The 14500-nt window shown below is 43.2% G+C and overlaps 2 protein-coding genes across 4 annotated transcripts in view; one reads left to right on the forward strand and one right to left on the reverse strand.

Annotated features, from left to right (window-relative positions):
• Window positions 1-2495: 2495 nt before the first annotated feature.
• CNIH4 (cornichon family AMPA receptor auxiliary protein 4) lies at window positions 2496-9599 on the reverse strand. 2 transcript variants are annotated; one of them, XM_059468425.1, is made up of 5 exons: window positions 9473-9599; window positions 7398-7466; window positions 6487-6599; window positions 4105-4245; window positions 2496-3549 (listed from the first exon to the last, which is right to left on the reverse strand). In XM_059468425.1, the coding sequence occupies exons 1-5, from the start codon at window positions 9539-9541 to the stop codon at window positions 3522-3524; spliced, it is 420 nt and encodes a 139-aa protein (XP_059324408.1). In that variant the 5' UTR covers window positions 9542-9599; the 3' UTR covers window positions 2496-3521. The 2 variants fall into 2 exon arrangements, with proteins under 2 accessions (XP_059324408.1, XP_059324409.1); XM_059468426.1 differs by lacking the exon at window positions 9473-9599 and adding an exon at window positions 8265-8404.
• A 17-nt stretch (window positions 9600-9616) lies between these two features.
• The window catches only part of NVL (nuclear VCP like), a 41305-nt gene continuing 36421 nt past the window's right edge, over window positions 9617-14500 (forward strand). For both annotated transcript variants that reach the window (XM_059468428.1, XM_059468429.1), the window contains exons 1-6: window positions 9617-9726; window positions 11824-11897; window positions 12403-12455; window positions 12543-12639; window positions 13475-13529; window positions 14059-14325. In XM_059468428.1, coding sequence (XP_059324411.1) covers window positions 9670-9726; window positions 11824-11897; window positions 12403-12455; window positions 12543-12639; window positions 13475-13529; window positions 14059-14325 — 603 coding nt within the window. In that variant the 5' untranslated portion in view covers window positions 9617-9669. The remainder of the gene's footprint in view (window positions 9727-11823; window positions 11898-12402; window positions 12456-12542; window positions 12640-13474; window positions 13530-14058; window positions 14326-14500) is intronic.

The raw sequence follows: 14500 nt of genomic DNA on the forward strand, positions 1-14500 counted from the left end.
AAACTCAAACCTTTTGCTGATTTGCATCCAATTTTTGAATTCTTTTAACTTATTGATTAGAAGTCTTCACTCCCTCTGGTAGCACCTTTGTATTAACTTTGTTCTCTCCCTTACAGTGTAGGCAGCACACAGGTAATTATGGCTTAAATGCAGCTGCCAAGAGCAGGGATGTGCCTCATTCCTCTGCATGTCCTCCTTTGTGCTGCTTCCCTTGGCTGCTGGCATTTGCAGGAGGGTTCTTGGGTTGCAGACCCACTTCAGCCATAAATTATTCACACAGCAGATGAAGGGAGTTACTGACAAACCCAGCCAAAAAAGCTGGGCTTCATCTGCAGTCCTGTCTGCCTTCAACGGGTCAGAAGAGAGCAAGGGAAACAGGTATATGGGTTCTATGGGCCTGGGACTTTTCAGCATTTGTAAAATTAAATCCCGTGGGTTTGGGATTTGATATTTTTTGGCGTTATTTTAAAATCTGTTTTGGTTTTTCAATGTGTTTTTTTTTGTTTGCTTTTTAAAATAATTCAGATTATTTCAAAGAAATCCCACAATGAACCTGAGAGTAGATGTGCATTTCTTAATCAGCTTAAATCCAGATTCTGCCTGAGAAGAGCCCTTCCTTACACCTTGTCCCTGGTCCCTGTGTGCCTCACACGTGCCAGGGCTGTCACCTCATCCCAGAAGGGTGGCAGTGCCAGTTGTCTCCTCACTTTTAAAGAACTATAATGCTCTGAAGGGTTTGTATGCCTGTTCCTGCCAGAGCTGTGCTGGTGAATGCACTGATAACTGGTTCATAATACTCAGCCCAGATTGTCCTGCTGCTGCCTCCACTGTCCATCACACCCTATACTTAAAGGCATAAATGGTCTTTTGGCACTTGTACAACAAAATCCTAGAGAGCTTCTTGTGAGAAGAAGGAATTGGAATAAATCTCTGACATTCCTGAACTGATAAAGATTTGCCTTTTTGGGCTTATCAGGGTTTCTGGTTGATTGTTAACCTGCATGTGGAATTGTTCTTAGGACTGCTGCTCAGACTACTGATTTAAAATGTTCCATAATACAGAACCACTTTGGAAAATCAAACCAGTCGTTTACTAGATTGAGGAGGCAAGTGTATTTAAAAAACAGGTTCAATAACCAACAGTCTGTAACTAATGATTATAAACATGCAATTCCACACATTTTAACTGACCCCCAAATGCAGAATTCTTCACTGTGTTCTGTAATCTCTCTGAAAAGAGATGCAAGGTGATCATCTTTGCAAGCTGGTCGGGCTGTAGATTGTGGTTGAGGAAAAGGACTCACGGTGATGTTACATCAGTTAAAAGTTGGAATCCCTACAGGACTGATTTATTTTCACTGATCAGGAGTTTTCTATCAATCATAGCTAATGGTGCCTCACCAAGTTATACCTGAATACCTTGAGTCCAAAGGGAAAGAGTCTGAGTGAATAGGAAGGAATCTGTATTTATAGTGATAGTCAGATGAATTTTTTTTTAAAAATCCATCTCAACTTTCTTACTGTCTTGAATTCTGTATGGTAAGCTTGGGTTTAAATTACCCTGTTCTCTGCTGAAAAATAAGGAGTTGTGGTTTTTTTTCTTACCACTATCAAAATTTCTATGCTCTCTGGGTCTCCCAGGAGTGACATAACTGCAGTGTCCCCATTTCTAGCTAATTAATAATGTTTTCAGCTATTACAAATGCATTTTTTCTGAAGATCTCTTTTGAAGCAGGCACTGACCCTGTACAGTAAGAAAGCTTCAACATTACCAGTGTAATTATTCAGCAGAATTGCAGTCTCTGAAACCTGCTGCTGAGGTTTTTACAAGCCTTATAATCAGCTCTTGGATATAAATGAACACAGAACTTACTCATCAGGTTTTTAGAATAAGATACCAAGCTGCTGGATTGAGTAATGGACTTACAATTAAAAGAGGGTAATGCTCATGTTCCTCAGTGTGAAACAAGTTTAGTGAACTGTATCTGTTGTCAGCAGCACAGCAAGGACCTGACTTAGGCCCTTTCTTCCAACACCCAAAAGATGTGTAGTAGGTTTTTTCACACACAAATAAAGTAATTCAATCTGCTAAAAAACTTACTTTCTACTCTTCTGAAGTTTTATTTGCTCTCCTTTCTCCAGACCTACCTCCTGTCAGAGTTTTGGCTGTACAGGGCAGTACTTTCTGTAGTTTGATGTTGTGCTGTCAGGTAGTCAGTGTCCTCCAGCTAGGGCAGCTGTTTCCTTAGTTATTTCTTTAATGAGCATAATTTTCATCATTCATCTTTAACACAGCTTAACTTGGACTCCATCCATCAGAAATTTAAAGCCAAACTTCTCCTAGAACAAACACTGAACACAAGGTTATCTCCAGCAATAAAGCATCAGTGATGCCTTTTCATGGCTAGCCCTGAAAACAACTTGACTTCAGCTGTACACTGAAACCCCAAGTAGTTAAAAAAGCTCATAAATTTCCAGATGTAATTACAGAAGTGTATTTTTAAAGTGTTTTAATTGTTGTGTTTGTTCCAAGAGACTGTTTGCAAGCACATATAAAAACCTTGAAGACAGTTATTGGACAGTGAGGGTACAAACTCAGGTTCATCCACTTGTCACTGATGCAAAGAGAACTTGCTCGTATCACTGAAGCAGAGTCACATCAGAACTGGGGTGAGTGAGTGGGGTTATGGGTTACCAGACCATTTCCCTGAGCTACACAGACTTGTTTCACCCCACTGGCTGTGCAAACAGCAGCTTCAGGGAGTAGCAACTGCAGATTGTCTTTTGCTCTGTAACCAACTCCACCCCAGTGCAATATGATCTTAACTTTATCTGGATGTCCATGATGCACTTCAATGACAAAATAGGAGTTGAAGGGAAAAAGCAAGTATTAATCATGTTTATCTGCACTCTTACACACAAGTGTCATATCCACCAAAGAGATCTTAATCCATCCAAATGCAAGACTTCATATAGATTGCTGCAGCAGAGTGGGGAAAGGGAGGAAAATATCACTTTTATTCCATTGATTTTTGTCTGGAAAGAATACCAACACAAAGATGCAAGCTGTGCTCCTGTTCCACTTTGAAATCTGTTCCAAGTGCTCCTTCAAATTAGGCTCTGATAGGACAGCTTGGCAGGCAAAGTCTCATCCTGACAGCTCTCAGCAAGAATCAGATATCATTGCTGCACTTGAATGTGCTCTGGAACAACCATCATTACGAGTTTCCCTTATCACCATTCAATTCCTATGAGGTCGCTTCTGTAAGCAAGGATTTCATCTTACAGAAGCAGCAGCTCCACAAGTTTGGCTTGTAAAGGAACAAAAACAACTGCTACACAGATCCAATGCCTTTTGAAAATATTTTATGTTAAAAATACAGAAAAATATTTCTTGTTCAAAGAGGAAAAATATACTGCATGACGACACTGATCTAGGTGTGTTCGGGAGGTGTCTGTGGCTCCACCACCAGTCCCTGGAGTGATGACCCCATTTGGCAGCTAATGGTTCTTTCAACTTCTCAATCATTTATCAAAGCCAGAATCATACTGTGACAAAACAGAAAACATGACACCAGTGGATTACTGAAGCTTGTGCAAGCAGCAGCTCTCAGTGGCACTGAGAGAACCTGAAATAGAAGGTGAAGGCAGCCCTGCTGTGTGCTGTGCTCATGGAGACAAGGCTGCAGAAGCAATGCTGCTCTGCCACCCTGGAGTAAGCAGCCTTATCACACAACATCTCTCTGCAACTCAGCCAGATCAACTTCATTTTTTAAACACAGAACTGGTAAAATAAACTTGGTGCTCAGGAGTATTTCCTTTCTGAACAGGCCACTGACTGTAGGTGCTGAAAGCATGAAGCTCTTTATGTAGCACTTATGGTTTTGATTTTAAGGAATAGCCTGAGTTTCCAAACAGTGTTTGATCAGAATGAATAAAGGCACATAGTGAGCCCAGAGATAGCTGTCAAAATGTATTAGCAAGGCTTAGCAGGATGCAAAAAGCTAAGACATGAATACCAGCAATTACACCAGTGGAACAGAGGAGATAAAAATAGCTGGCAGACAATCCCTTTGTTGCTTGGGAGCAATTTTTGAAACTAACCTGTAAAGGTACATGAAGAAACAGAGCAGATGAAAGCCCAGCTTAATCATGGCTTCTTTCATGTGTGATTTCAGCTGTCCTCGGTTATGGATCTCTGTGGGATCAAACACTCCCATGTTTCCACTTGGCACCATAATGTACCTGAAAGTTAAAGAATAAAAAAAAAAAAAAAAAAAAAAACAAAAGCCAAACAAACAAAAACAAGCAAAAAAATTAGGAAAAAAAAGCCCACAACAAAACCCAAAAAACGTTAGAGAGTGTCAGGGCAAGAGGCAGGGGAAAGCTTGCCAAGAAAGGACTTTCATCTGAAGAGCTGTTTCACAATTCAAGGTAAGGGAGTTCTGGATATTGCAGCTATCTCTGCCAGTACAACCCACAAATAACAAGAGAACAAGAAGTACTAAAAACACCAGCCCAGCTTCCCAAGTATGAGTGAGAGATTCCAGGTAACAGCCAATTCCAGCTCATTTTAATTGCTGTTCACAGTTAGTTGTTGTCATGGGGAAAATGCCCACCCACACTGGAAAGATGCATTAAATGAAGGGACTGGAAAAGAATCTAATTTAACTAAGAATCAGTCATTTATTTAGCAAAAAACCTCACAGAGAAAATGACAAACTCCAGTGGTCACACTGAGATGGCAAAAGCCAAGGCCCTGTGCTGTGACTGCTGCTCTGTCCCAGCCCCCCTGGGACACCCCAGCATAGACAGAGGCTGGCAGGGTGAGCTGGGCAGAGCTGAACATGTTGAGTTCTGCTGTCTGAGCCCACATGAGCACAAAAGCTGAGTGAAGCCAAGGGGAATGTAAGCCAAGGAAGCATGAAACCAAATGTTTGTGTCCTGTGACAAGTGAGCCAGCAGCATGTGCTCTTGTCACTAGAATTCCTCAAGGGAGCACATGAATTCTCACTCCAGCTGAGCTCAGGCTACAACTTCACTCAGATGTTATACAGGCTCCACCTTCCTGGAATCAGATTGTTTCCATGCAGGAGTTTAACTCTCTAACCAGTTTTAGAAGGGAAAGCAAGAAGTGCCTACTTTAAAAATTAATAAAGTACACAGTATGAAGCAGCAAGGTGGTAACCAACACAAGAAATTTTGACAGCTTCAAAGAAAATGCATTCTGTCTGTGGCATCTCAGTCTTTTCTAAATCAAACATCAAACCCTAAACCTGCCAGCAGATCCCAAACCAAATATTGGTCACTACAGGTCAGAGCTGTACACAGAGAGGGGCAAACAAAACCAGGCCAAACCATGCCCTGTGTGTGTGTTTAGGCAACATTTATTTATTAAACATAAAGTTATATTGTCTCATGTTTCTCCAGCTTAGAAACATTTGGAGGCTTTGCTGGCAGTTCTGCAGGAAACGAGGGTGATATTTATCAAACTTTAAATAGCACAGCTATTTAATATCTCACATTTGTCCAACCAGGTTATCAGTACAGAGATCCTCAATTTTGTTTTAATAAGAGCTGTGAAACTTTTTGTTTGATTCTACCAGCAACTCAACCCATCCCTGCAGAGTTAGCCCTGGCAGGTTCAGGCAAACCAGAGTTACAGCCAGCTTTCCATACCTGCACACTGAACATGGGGCTCTTCCCTCAGTACAGTGACTGCAGATAATTTGTGACAAATCCACATCCAGTTTCCATCAGCTAAACCCCTGTGAAGGGTCAGTTCAGCTAAACCCCTGTGAAGGGTCAGTTCAGCTAAACCCCTGTGAAGGGTCAGTTCTCCACACACCAAATTATATGAAAAGAGATTTTTCAGAGAAAAGGAACATGGTCTGAAGTGACAGTGCCAGTGCTGCCACATGGAAACCCCCATGGTAACTAAACCATTTCCAGGGGTGGCAGCCCAGTGGACAAAGAGCAGGAACACTGACAGCTGTGCTAGGGTGAAAGGCTGCAAATATTCTCACATGGAAGGTTCCTTCCATTCCAAACCTGCCAAATGCAAACCTGCAGGATGGGGGCCAAAAGCAGTGCAGGTGAGGGGAAGGCACAAGTCAGTAAATGAAGGAGGGTGCAGGGGACAACACCACAGCCCGTGGTTTTACAACATATCAGGAATGGCATGAAAACATTATTAACTCTGGTTTCAGTACTATTTCATAATCCCAATTAATCTGCTACCATTTCCTGTCAGTTTGGGAATGACCCACAAACGGAGATTTCTGGGCACTAAAGAGAATGCAAGCAAAGGCCAAAAGTTTCATGTCCTTGTCCCTGTTGGGTTTCCTATCACAAGAAATTGTGTCAGTTTGATCAGTGAAGACTGTTAGCAACTGAAACATCCCAGCATGACATATTGTTCATCTTTGTGCTACACTTAAAGCTCAACTAGCAACAAAGAAGCCCCACAAACCATTCAGCACTCACCTGTATATATTCCACGTGGCCACTGGCAGGTTGAGGAGAAAGATGAACCAGTGCAATGAAATGAGCATTAACACAGTGACAACAGCATGGCCAATCACCTCAGGCACCACCCACTGCAAAAAAAGGGGAGAGAGGAAAGAGTCACAGCACAACTGTAAATTCCTTGATGAAAAAGATCCCCAAAATCTATTTGGGATTGCAGTCTGATTATAAAATCTGAACAGCTGGCAGCAGAGGCATGGGTTCCATCACAGTGTGGACAAATGGAAACCTTCAGAAAGGTTCCACGCAAGTGAGCAGAAATCAAGCCTGAGATATTGCAACAGAGCTTTTTCCAAGCTTTTTCCAAGCATCACCAACATTTCTGGAGAGCAGCACAGTCTGAACACAACCATACTACACAAGCATTCAAGAAAGAGAACTGAGAAAGCAGAAAGAGCTCATGTGAAATCACTGCAGAGAGGAATGGGTTTGGGGATTCAGATAATTAAAACCTGCACCAACAGCCCCAGGCCTGGAACAGATAAGAAAGGGGATCAATATAAAAACTGGCATCATTAAACTGGGTCAGCCCCTGGCAATTCCACATTCTTGGATTTACAGGATCCTGTACCATTCTCTATCACATTAAGAAAAAAATACTTTTAAATCAAAGTGAATACACATATGGGTAGGCCACAGTGATTTAATGCTAAGAGTTTTAAGCAGATTCATTTAAAATGTACTTTGGCAATGGAATTTACTGAAAGATGGACATCCAGGAAAAAGAAAAAGAGACAAGCAGGCTGAAATAAGAGACACATGCAAAATACTGCCAGTCAAGGTACCCATCACACCCCAGTTATTTACACAGCTCAGGGGAAGGATGTGGTTTTCTCAAACCACAGCAAATGCAAAGAAGAGCAATTTACTTTATTGAGCTTGGAGCAGCATGATCTAGCATTGATGTAGTCACATTCCAGATCTGATAGCGTGATTATCTGAGGTTCAGGATAAGGAAACACATTATGGTAATTCAGAATACACAAAGATTTCATTTTATCCAATAAACTGGGGACAACCCTCTGCTCTCAGCATCCACTGCCTTGCTCTGAAAAATGCCTCTGTCAAAGGCATTTTTCAATTAGTCACAACTCACTTCTATTTTAGATAGAAGGTTTGGCTATATTTTATCATCAGGCCAAGTGATTTTATTATGTATTCCCAAGGGCAACTGTTGCACAAGTGCTAAAGTTCAGTTCAGCCCTTAAATAGACCAGGCAGGCAAACTTGAAGTATCAAAATTGTTGATACAATTGTATAATCAAACAGTATTTTTAGTATCAAAATTGTTACTCTAACCCTTGTACAATTGTATAACCAAACAGTACTTTTAGTATCAAAACTGTTACTACAAGTCTTGTAAAACTGTATAATCAAACAATATAATATAATATAAACAATATAATATAATCAAATGATCCTGCAGTTCTGTGACACTGGCAAATGCTGTTTGATACTTTTAGTATCAAAATTGTTACTACAACCCTTGAACCCAAAACTCAATGGGCAGGAGAAGCTGCTAATGCAGTTTTAAACTCTCCTCATGCAACTGTGCAGTTTTAAGCAGTGAATGTACTTTTCCCCCCTAACATTTACAACAATATTGAATTAATTAATGCTTTGCTAGGAAATAAGGGGTAACTTTCTTTACTGAGTGAACTTTCAGACTGAAATATGAATACTTCAGGCAGAAAAGTCCTCTTAAAAAAGGCTTAGGATGCACATGTGCCCCTCACCATGCTCATGTAGAGCTCGCGGTTCTTTTCTCCAAGGAAATGAACACTAAGACATCTTTTTCCTATTCCTAAAAAACGGGTAAAGTCTGTTCATTTTCCAACAACTTATCCTTCTAGGAGGAATTTTTATTTTTTTTATTGGTTTTGTTAGAAGAACTGGGCAGTCCCTGAAAAATCCCGTCGGGACTGAAAAAAAAAAAAAAAGAAAAAAGAAAGCCAGTTCTCGTTTATTGAGAAAAGCAAGGGGAAAAGGTGAATATGTGCGGACCAACCCCTAACAAAAGAACATTGAAACGCAGCTCGGAGCACACAGAGCCAGCACAGCATTGAAAACCCCGCTGGCCGCGCTTCCAGGCCCGCGCAGCTCCCTCAGCCGTGCCCGTGCCCCCTCAGCCCCCCCCGTGTCCCCTCAGCCCCTCTCGTGCCCCCTCAGCCCCTCCCGTGTCCCCTCAGCCCCTCTCGTGCCCCCTCAGCCCCTCTCGTGCCCCCTCAGCCCCTCTCGTGTCCCCTCAGCCCCTCCCGTGTCCTCTCAGCCCCCCCCCGTGCCCCCTCAGCCTCGCCCGTGCCCCCTCAGCCCCTCCCGTGTCCCCTCAGCCCTGCCCGTGTCCCCTCAGCCCCTCCCGTGTCCCCTCAGCCCTGCCCGTGTCCCCTCAGCCCCCCCCGTGTCCCCTCAGCCCCCCCCGTGTCCCCTCAGCCCTGCCCGTGTCCCCTCAGCCCCCCCGTGTCCCCTCAGCCCTGCCCGTGTCCCCTCAGCCCCCCCCGTGTCCCCTCAGCCCCCCCCCGTGTCCCCTCAGCTCTGCCCGTGTCCTCTCAGCCCCTCCCGTGTCCCCTCAGCCCTGCCCGTGTCCTCTCAGCCCCTCCCGTGTCCCCTCAGCCCCCCCCCGTGTCCCCTCAGCCCTGCCCGTGTCCCCTCAGCCCCCCCCGTGTCCCCTCAGCTCTGCCCGTGTCCTCTCAGCCCCTCCCGTGTCCCCTCAGCCCTGCCCGTGTCCTCTCAGCCCCTCCCGTGTCCCCTCAGCCCCTCCCGTGTCCCCTCATCAGCCCCTCCCGTGTCCCCTCAGCAGCCGCGGCCCCGCGGAGCGAGCCCGGCCCGGCAGCCGAGCCCGCGCCAGCCCCGCCCCGCCGCCCTCAGCCCCCCGCCGCCTCAGCGGGCCCGGCCCGGCCCGGTGCCGCTCGCTGCCCACGCCGCGCCCGCCGCAGGAGCAGGATACGAAGTAGACGGAGAGGAAGATGAGGGCGCAGCAGTCGATCAGCGAAAAGATGAAGACCACCGACTCCATCCCGCCGCCGCCGCCGCGCCCGCCGCGCTCGGGCCCTCCCGGCCGCCGTAGGCGCCGCCTCGCCCGGGCGGGCCCGCGCAGCGAGGCACGCTGGGAAATGGAGTTCGTTCTCCGGCGGGGTGGCCGCCATGCGGTACCGGCCCGGCCGCGTCTCCGATCCCCGGCTGAAACAGCGCATCAAGCAGGTACCGCCTGTCCTCCGGGGCACCCCGGACACCCCCGGCACCCCCGGTACCACCGGCACCGGCAGCTGGCGTGGGGTCTTGTGTATCCTCCTCTGGCTGAGGGCCGTGAGCATCCGGCCCGTTCAGTGCTAGGAGAGCGCCAAACGCCGGCCCTGCCTCTGAGGGCTTTAGAAAGGCCTTAAAAAGGCTTCAGAAAGATCCATTGGTTTATTTTACTGATTTAAATTTTCTGTAAAGTCTTTTTTTTTCCGTGTCATTTCTCTGCCCTCTTTACCACGTTTGGTGTTGAGGCTGGCTGCTGCTGCCTCGCATGTGAAATGAAGAGGGCAAAAGAAATATAGTCAAAGTATTTATATATATATATATATATATTTATATTTATACTTATACTTATCTGTGTATATATATATACACACACGGTGTGTGTCTGTATGTATATATGCCTATGTATATATATGTAGATATATAGGTGTATATATATGCACATACATATCTAATATATATTCTATTTATTATTACATATATCTATTTTATATATTTTTATTTATCCATTTACATGCACATACCTATATACCACATGTATAAATATACACACACACACACACACACATATATATATATACACATATATATATATACATGTGGTATATAGGTATCTGTATGTAAATATATATATATTTATTTATATGCCTATATACCACATGTATAAATACATCTGTGGTATATAGGTATCTGTATGTAAATATATATGTGTTTATATATATATATTTGAACCTTAGGAAGAATTTCACTGAAAGGGTGATTAGACATTGGAATGGGCTGCCCAGGAGGGGATGGAGTCACATCCCTGGAGGTGTTTAAGGAAAGACTGGTTGTGGCACTCAGTGCCATGGTCTGGTGATCATTCATGGATTGGACTGATGATCTCAGAGAAATTTTCCAACCTAAATGATTCTGCAGTTCTGTGACACTGGAAAATGCTGTTTGTGTTTGGGAACATGTTCAGGGATTTTATTGAATAGCTGAGAAAAGGGCAGAATGGGATTATTTCCCAAATACATGTGGGAACAACAGGGCAAACTGATTCCTTCAAGTGCTGTGTCACATCTTATGATAGTTTGTAATGACTTTGCACCTTGAACTCCAGGTTTCTGAGCCTCTGTATAAATGTACTCCACTTCTAATTCCTTCAAATGAGGCAGTGACTGCTTGGTTTAATTCACAAGATCACTTTGAGTCTGTCTTGAGTATTCCAAAGTGGAAAAGCCAGCTGGGTTTGTGGTAGCCTTGATGTTTCCTGCAGGGCAGGAGCTGCCCGTGGGTGATCTGAAGTGCAGCATCATTTTAAAAGCTAAATATGTGTTCAATTTGATTGTTTTCTATGGAGTTATTAACTTAAATGAGGGTTTGAAATCCTCCTTGCTGTCATACTTGTGGTACCAGATCTTTTAGGATGATTCTGTATTTTCTTCCTCTTATTCAAGAAGCAATCCATCTTTATGGTGTCAAAAGTTCTTGCTGCTGATTTGGAGAGTGGGGGAAGAAAGCAAGTGGAGTACAGTTGTACATGAAATTTAGGACATTTTCTCACACTTTCATAATTGGGGTTTGAAAAGGGTTGGATTAGCTGCTGTCAGAGCAATAAAAAGGCTTGAGAGAATTTACTTTATTATCTGAAATGTCTTGTAAAGATTCAGGTTGTTCTTATGAGAGTATCCCTGCTGATTCATAGAGGTGGATTCACTTTTGGTGCAGGAGATCTAAACCAAAAGGAGGATAACTGAGAGGAACCAACACAATAAGATGGTGTGTGGGCTACAAAATCAGCTTTCTTGCTAAATAAAAGCAACAGAATTGACCCAGCAGAAGCCCCCAAGTGTAGGATGCTGCCTTTCCCCAGGAATCTGTGCTTTAATCAACATTTCCCAGCTCATTGGGAAATACTGTCTGGTGTGTTGCAAGGCAGTGAAAAGCTGAGTCTGATTCTCATTTCAACTTTTAAGGAGGGCAGAATTTAAAATAGGCATATTTGGTCGAGCTGTTGTGGTGAAGTGATTGACAAGGATTTTATTCCCTGCTTCAATTTCTGCATTTCAGTATCTTGCAAGTAGCAAATGTGGGCAGTATGTTGACATTGGAATTCTAGCATCTGATTTGCAGAAAACCTACAGGTGAGCCAGCATTTGTCTTCTTATATCCTGTGTTCAAAATGTAGAATATACTACTTTGTTCTATTGCATTCACTAAGAAACTTATAATTTTCCTTCATTAGCAGTTGTTGAGGCTGATTGAGGCATTAAGATTGTTTTGTTTCCCTCTGCTGATACATTTAATGACTCATATTTTATTAATTCATTGGCATTATAAGATCTAGCTGTGATTTGGGTTTTTTATGGGTTGATTTTTGTTTTGTTTGAAATAAAAAGCTGCAGATTCATTGCAGCATGTTGGGATTTACCCCAGTGAGTTTAAAATGTGTAACACCTCAGTGCAGACATGCGGGAGGGACAGAGGGTCCAGTAAGACACCAATTAATACCTTGCTCAGTTACTCAGCAGGACAGTCACCTTTTTGCCCAGGTAGTTTTTAAATCTATTTTCCATGTACTTTTTCCACTGGGAATGACATTATGTTGAAGGAAAAACCACTTGGTGTAACCTGTTTGTTTTATTTCAGTGTAGATTATGGACGAAGAAAAAGAAATGCCTTTAGAATACAAGTTGCAAAAGGTAGGTCTGTTAATACAGAGTCCAAAATGATCAATTCTTTGTGCTTTGGCTGTCAATTTTTAAAAAGGTTGAACTTTTTTCTTGCAGTGTTTGAAATAATCAGCAATGAAAAGGAGCGTGAAGATTTGGCAGTTTTAGAATCTGAGCATGTGGCAAAAAGAGCAAGACAGCAAGAGAAAAATGAGTAAGAAGAGTTTTTACTACTAAATTAACAATGCCATTGCTGTTACCAGTTCTTTAAAGCTTTCTGGGTTTGGTTTATTGCATTTTGGTTCCTTCAAGGGTGCAGGTGGATCCCATAGGCTTGTGTTCTTTAGAAGTTACTTGTAGTTATTGGGAACTTTTTTTAGTGCTGAAGACAAGCACATGTTAGAGCCAATCATGATTTCTCTGTTGTGGGGAACATACAGGCCTGAATTAGTGGACAACCTTATGGCTTCCTTGAGAGTTTTCCACATAATGCCCTGTTCCTCATGTGTTTCAGTTCCTTGGTTTTGTTCTTAATTGTTTTTGGTTGTGGGAGATGCTGGCCACATGTGAGAGATGGGAGCACCAGACAGGCTATTCAGAGTAAATCACCAGTGGGGGATGAGGATTTCCTGACTCCCAACCCTGCCCATAATCCCATGGAGTGTTGTGTTTTCTCTAACCTGGGATAGATATGAAGGATCTCATGGGAAGGTAGGACACTGTTGGCAGAAGGATTGGTCTGGTTCAGCAGTGATTTGCTCCTGTTTCCCCTGGTGAACTGAGTCATAGTGAACTACATCACTTTTATGTAGGTCTGTCTTTAACACAGATTGGCAAATTGATCCAAGTCATCACACACTTGGAAAGAATGAATTTTTTAACTCTTCATACTAGAAGACTGAGAGCATGGGAGTCAGGAATTTCTCTTTCTACATACCATGATTATGGGGAACCACATTGTGGAAATCACCTCAGTTTTATTTTACAGATGTCTCACTTGCAATTCTGCTCTGATAAATTAATAGTTTTTATCTTGCTTCCCTGTTAAGCACTACTGGAAGTGGCACAGATGACTCTGACTATGATGATTATCCAGAAGATTTAGTGAGTTGTATTGTTTTTATTTGTATAATACATGATTCCATGTTGTGAAATTGAAGAGTTTGGAAGGGGAGATAGGCATAAGGTAAGGTCAGAGTTAGGAATTCCAACTGAGAATCTCTGGAGCTGGAAGGAGGAAGGAAAAAGAGGAATTTGTGGTGGGGAATCACTTTTGGGAAGGCACACTGAGAGCCTGAAGGACTTGGGTATCAAATGGGTGAAGTGATTGAAGGAACTGACATCTCCAGCTCCTGCCAAAAGAGGAGCCTGCCCATTAACAGGAGTCATTAGAATTCATTCAGAATTCCATCTGAATCTTTACTTGATAGAACCTCAACCTTCAGGCAGCACATGCAGCTTTCTGTGCAGTCATTTGGTTTGCAGAGTGGGTTGGAAGATGCATTGCCTGTTTTCTCCAGCAGAGATAATGCTGAATTATGTTTATGAAATAGTTTTCATTGACCTCTAAATATAAATAATCCAAGTTAAAACCTATCCTGTGTATTTTCTTTACAAATGTGTAAATCTGCAGTCTACAAATCACATGAACAGTTCCCTGCTGAGCTTGTACAAGAAAGGAAATCCTGATTCTGTTCCATCCACTCCAAAAAATGAGCCACTGGAGACCTCTCCTTGTGTGAGAACAGCACCTCAAACAAGCACCCTCACTCCAGAACCCAGAGATGACAGACCAAGCTCTGATGGTGGCTGGTTCATTGATAAAACTCCTGATGGGAAAGACTTCTTCATTGACCTTTCTGAGGATGGAGAAGGAGAGGAAAAGAAACTGATTTCTGAGGTACTTTGTGGTTCACAAACCCAAGGTGTTCTAAGCAGATGCATCGATAGAATTGGCACATTTCAAGCATGTTTGTACAGAAGGTAGAAAGTCACCAAGTAATGAATTTCTTCCAGATTTTTTTGAGGAAAATGTAGTTCTCAGTATCAAGGAGGCCCAGATTAGTGCCCATACT

Source organism: Ammospiza nelsoni, chromosome 3 (assembly GCF_027579445.1).
Source record: "Ammospiza nelsoni isolate bAmmNel1 chromosome 3, bAmmNel1.pri, whole genome shotgun sequence".
NCBI classification, from domain to species: Eukaryota; Metazoa; Chordata; class Aves; order Passeriformes; family Passerellidae; genus Ammospiza; species Ammospiza nelsoni.